Raw genomic sequence first — 5836 nt, 5'->3', positions numbered from 1 at the left:
GGGTCTTTTATTCCAGTATAAATTTATTATGTAAAGATAAGGCACATTTTTTTTTTTAAAGAATAGGCTCTTGAGGAAAGGTACCCAGGGATTTTGTGCATTTTTTCTTCCTCTTTTTTCATATTCATAACACCCTCCACCATATTTTACTGTGACACTCTGGGAGCTTCCTATTTTATCTTATCATTACTTAAAACTTTACAAATTATTTTCCCAGTGTTTTATAACTCCCTTTGACCTAACAATTCAAAATTCAACTGACCATTTAAACTCCTGTTTCTTCTTTCCAGCCATTATTATAATTGTCTTCAGAGTCCTCAGGTCAAAATTATAATGATCCTATCAAATGTTAAAATATTTGAATTATTATGTTTCTGAAGGAAAAATGAAATAATTTGGCAATAAATGCAGAGTATATAGTTAAATCACTAATCGTCCATGTTGTAAAGAGAAACAGTGATATGAATATAAGAAACCCTCTACTTTGCTTCTAATGCTCTCACTTCTTTCTGAAACTGGCGCTCCTAAGTCTCCTTAAATTAACAAGTATTAAAGGTGTTATACACTATCAGTATCTGAATAAAATATTCTCTGAAATAGAGAGATGAATTGAAAGGCTACTGTAAAGAGGAACACTTTGGAAATAATGTGGTTAGCTATCTAAACCATCTTGGGTTATAAACAAATACTCATTAAGCTAGCATACCCTAGAACAATAATTTTCAACATACGGTACTACTTAGATCAGCAGCATTAGGACCACTTGGGAACTTGTTAGAAATGCAAATTCTCTAGCCCTACCCCTGACAATTAGAAAGTGGGTGGTAAGGTCCAGCAATTTGTGTTTTAACAAGTCCTCCCAATTATTTTGCTCTAAATGTTAACCTCCTTGTATGGGAAAAGCAGTCAATAATTTAAAATAACAGATACTCGAGTACTTTCCCCAGGCCTTGGAGGACAGGTTTGGAACCTTGACAGACTTTACCTATTGCCTTACATCCAACTTGGGGCATGGACTCCATGTGCTGACAGGAATTCTAGCTCCATTAGTGTCCCAGGTCATTCCTGGGCCAATACCAGAAAAGTTTTATACAATCACTTTTATAGGAGAAAAGTAGTTCATTACCTGTTGTGAGAGCTCTTTGCTAGCTAGTTCGTAAAGGTTAACTAGCTTTCGGGAGAGTGATTTTGCAGATTTGAAACCAACTGAAAACAGCATTATTTCAGCAATCATTTGATAATGGGGAGTCATCATCGCCACTGGGCGAAATAGAGATTTTAAGTTATCTGGAAGATCTACTCGACCTCTGTATCTTAAGAGGATAAGAAAAACAAGGAAACAAAAGACACCACTTTTTCAGTTTTTCAAATGAGGTACCACATAATATAACTTGCCCCCAAATAATTCTGTTGACTTTCTATGCGACCTTTATCTGAAAACAAGTTTACAAGATGGTTTCTATTGCGCTTTTCATCTCACAAAGCTTCCTACTTGGTGATCTTTTCTTCCTGTGCCCCCTCCTACCATGCACTTCATTGCTTCCCTCTGAATCTCTGGACCATCGCAACATTTTATCAACAGGTATGTACTGAATCTGCTCAGCCTCCACTCCCTGTAACCACCATATTCTTATTCATTCCGTCTGCTGTTCTCATCAGCTTTTCTGGCTGTGTTTTCTTTGTGACAAACTGCTGAACTTTTCCTTTCTGGCTATTCATGAAGTGAAAACACGCCTTGTTGAGAAGCATGACGAGAGATCACCCATTTGGATAAGTGCAGACTTGTAGCTGTCTGATAGTGTGCGTAGTGGAGCGGTTCACAGGGGTGGTGGAGGGCGAATGACAGATATACGATGTCAGATAACTCCATCTATGATTAAGTCTTAGGAAAAGTATTTTGACCTGTGTCCACTCCTACAGATTAACTGATACTTACCCATAATTCATGGTGATAAAAACTGCACAAGACATATTGATACGAATTTCTCTTCCTTCCAGTACAAACCTACAAGACATTACAGTATTCATCACTAAGANTCCCTCTCCTCACGCCTCTGTATTCCCGGAGACACAACAATATTGAAATCAAGCCATTTAATAACCCTGCAATGGCCTCTAAGTTTTCAAGTGAAAGGAAGAGTCACATATCTCTTACTAGGAGCCAAAAGCTAGAAAAGATTAAGCTTAGTGAAGCGGGCATGTCGAAAGTTGAGACAGGCCAAACTAGGCCTCTCACACCAATTAGCCAAGTAGTGAAGTCAAAGAAAAAGTTCTTGAAAGACATTAAAAGTGCTACTCCAGTGAACACACAAATGATTAAGAAAGCGAAACAGCCTTACTGCTGATATGGAGAAAGTTTTAGTGGTCTGGAGAGAAGATCAAACCAGCCACAACTTTCCCTTAAACCAAAGCCTAACCCAAAGCAAGGCTCTAACTCTTCAATTCTATGAAGGTTGTGAGAGGTGAGGAAGCTGCAGAAGAAAAGTCTGAAGCTGGCAGAGGTGAGTTCATGAGGTTTAAGGAAAGAAGCCACCTCCATTACACCAAAGTACAAGGTGAAGAGGCAACTGCTGATGTCGAAGCTGTAGGATGTTATCCGGAAGATCTAGCTAAGATAATTAATGAAGGTGGCTACACTAAACAACAGATTTTCAATGCAGAACAGACAGCCTTATATTGAAAGAAGATTCCATCTAGAACTTTTATAGTCCTCCTTTTAGAGAGGAGACATCAATGCCTGGCTTCCAAGTTTCAAAGGACAGGCTGACTCTTGTTCGGGGCTGATGCAGTCGGTGACTTTAAGTTGAAGCCAATGTTCACTTACTATTCTGAAAATTCTAGGGCCCTTACGATTATGCTAAATCACTCTGTCTGCGCTCTATAAATGGAGCAACAAAACCTGGATGACAGCACGTCTATTTACAACATAGTTCACTGAACACTTTTAGCCCACTGTAGAGATCTACTGCTTAGAAAAAAAGATTCCTTGCAAAATATTACTGCTTATTGACAATGCACCTGTTCACCCAAGAGCTCTGATGGAGATGGACAATGAGATTAATGTTTCCATGTCTGCTAACACATCTACCTGCAGTCTTTGGATCAAAGAGTACTTTCAACGTTCAGATTCTATTATTTAAGGAATAAATTTCGTAAAGTTATAGCTGCCACAGATAGTGATTCCTCTCATGGATCTGGGCAAATCACATTGAAAACCTTCTGGAAAGGATTCGCCATTCTAGATCACATTGAGAACATTCATCACCCATGGGAAGAGGTCAAAATAGCAACATTAACAGGAGTTTGGGAGAAGGTGATTCCAATACTCACAGATACTTTGAGAGGTTCAAGACTTCAGTGGTGGAAGTAACTGCAGATGTGGTGGAAAGAGCAAGAGAACAAGAATTGGAAGTGGAGCCTGAAGATGGGACTGAATTGTTGCTCAAAATTTTAATGGATGAGGAGTTGCTTCTTATGGATGAGCAAAGAAAGTGGTTTCTTGAGAGAATCTCAAGAATCTCAAAGTGAAGATGCTGTGAAGATTGTTGAAATGATGACAAAGGATTTAGAATATTACATAAACTTAGTTGATAAAGCAGTAGCAAGGTTTGAGAGGACTCACTCCAATTCTGAAAGCATTTCTACTGTGGGTAAAATGCTGCCCAACAGCATCACATGCTACAGAGAAATTGTTTGTGAAAGGAAATCAATTGATGTGGTATCCTTCCTTGTATTATTTTAAGAAATTACCACAGCCACCCCAACCTTGAGCACCCACCACCCTGATCAGTCAGCAGCCATCAACATTGAGGCAAGACCCTCCACCGGCAAAGATTACAACTGGCTGAAGGCTTAGATGATGGTTAGCATTTTTCTGCCATAAAGTATTTTTTAATTAAGGTATTTGCATTTTTTAATGTTAGTGCACACGACTACAGGATATTATAAACATAACTTTTATATGCACTATTAATTTTTAATAAGTAATACATCAATACAGCCCCAAATCAAACCAATAATGAAAAAGAATGCCTTTCTTATAACCTCACTAACAGAAAGTTCCATCCAACTTTTATATTTTTGCCCATCTGATAAGAAACAATATTTCAGTGTAATTTTAATGTCCACTTCTCTCATTATGAAAGGAGTTAAGCATATTTTCATATATTTAAAGAATTTTCTTGTTTCTTAGAAGTTAAGCATATTTTCATATATTTAAAGAATTTTCTTGTTTCTTTTCCTGAGAACTGTCTGTTGCTGTTTTCCCCCAATTTTCTAGGAAATCTTTCTATATTCTGAAGATAAGCTATTTAATTGTGACATGAGTTGCAAGTATCTTTTTTCCTAGTTTGTCACTGTCTTTTGACTTTAGAAAAAGTATTTTTTCCACCATTATAAATCTTTTCTTGTATGGCTTCTGGACTTTGAGTCTTANATAGTAATAAGAGATACTGAGATCCTACCTAGACTAAGTAATCACTGTAAGACTATATATGTAAGAAAAAAAAATAAAGGGCTCTACAATTATAATACGTAATTTTAATGATCACAAGATATCTACATTTTGAAGTCTTTTTTCATAATTCTGATCTAATTTGATTCTCAAAGCACCCCTTTAAAGTAGGAAAAGCAATCATTATTATTCCCATTTGAAAGAGGAGAAAATTGAGGAAGAAAATATGCAAAAGCCTTCCCTGCCTAAAGGTAGAGTTCATTCTTCTATTAGGTTGTGATGCAGTGAAAGCTCTTTCCCCTCCCCACCCTCCACCCTCCCTCATGGGGAAGAATATCTCCAAGTATCTTTATCCCCCAAATGATAACGTGAATAGTGTTTCAGGAAGAACTGTAATATTTTTAATCCACATCTAGTTTATCTTAATTGATACCCCATGTCTAAATCATTTGTGACAATTTTCAAAGGTCTTATTACCTCCAAGGCAATTTGATTTACTGTGGAAACCATTGCTTCAGGAAAAACATCTCCTATAATCTTGTCAGAAAGTGGGACATCTTCTGGAAGAAATTTTGGAATACTAGCTTCTCTTACAGCTTCAATAATGATCCGAGTTTCATCTGTTTCAGAGAGGCTGTCACTCGTGTTGCTTTAATAGTAGGAAACAAACATAAAGAATAAGTTAACAAGTGTGCTTTGCTGACACTAAAGCCCAGTACTATTTTTAGCGGTGGCTACGCCAATACCCCTTCCTCCTCTCCCTCACTGCAAAGCAGCTGTGTGGTTTGGATGAGGTGAATCCAGTCCTCAGCTCCAGGGATGGGCCCTGACTTGTCTAGCACAGTCAGGGTCATGCCATTCCCCAGGCACTGATGCAGGGATAAGCATTGTATCAGTAAGGTTTTTGAGTTGCAAATAACAGAAATGAATTGAGGCTAATATCAAATGAAAAATAACATAAGGATTAATTAAAAATCTCTAGGAAGGTCAGAGAACTAAGCTTACTGGCTCTACAGCTGGGAACAATGGCCAAATTTATACTACAGAACTGGTCCTACAAGGACATGACCACCACCCGTAATAGCTTCAGAGAGCAGTGCCTGTTGCCCCAATACCACTGATGCTGGCACTAGAACTTCTCACTGCCCCTGCCATTCCGGGTAACTGGCTGCAGCTGCTGCCACCACTGTTGCCCATACTACAATGGACTCTGTATATTCCATTTCTTTTTTCACTAGCCTCAAGTTCAGATCCGAGGGTAAGTGTATCTGATTTGTAAACGTTGTTTGTCCAATCCTTAGTTACAAGGAAGTTTCAGAAAGCAAGTATGTGGCATAACAAACATTCATTAAAGGAATACAACCCCAGTTACAACTAGGGGTC

General features: G+C 38.1%; 1 protein-coding gene across 1 annotated transcript in view; it reads right to left on the bottom strand.

The window, feature by feature from the left end:
• LOC109376190 (dynein heavy chain 14, axonemal-like) overlaps positions 1 to 5836 on the bottom strand; it is a gene marked incomplete at its 3' end in the record, with an annotated part of 144703 nt that overhangs the window by 29891 nt on the left and 108976 nt on the right. Inside the window, 4 exon segments of the mRNA XM_019631993.1 lie at positions 263 to 339; positions 1127 to 1307; positions 1937 to 2030; positions 2543 to 2609. Coding sequence (XP_019487538.1) covers positions 263 to 339; positions 1127 to 1307; positions 1937 to 2030; positions 2543 to 2609 — 419 coding nt within the window.

Source organism: Hipposideros armiger, unplaced genomic scaffold, assembly GCF_001890085.2.
Source record: "Hipposideros armiger isolate ML-2016 unplaced genomic scaffold, ASM189008v1 scaffold_1060, whole genome shotgun sequence".
Taxonomy (NCBI): domain Eukaryota; kingdom Metazoa; phylum Chordata; class Mammalia; order Chiroptera; family Hipposideridae; genus Hipposideros; species Hipposideros armiger.
This window is presented reverse-complemented; position numbering and strand designations above follow the sequence as displayed.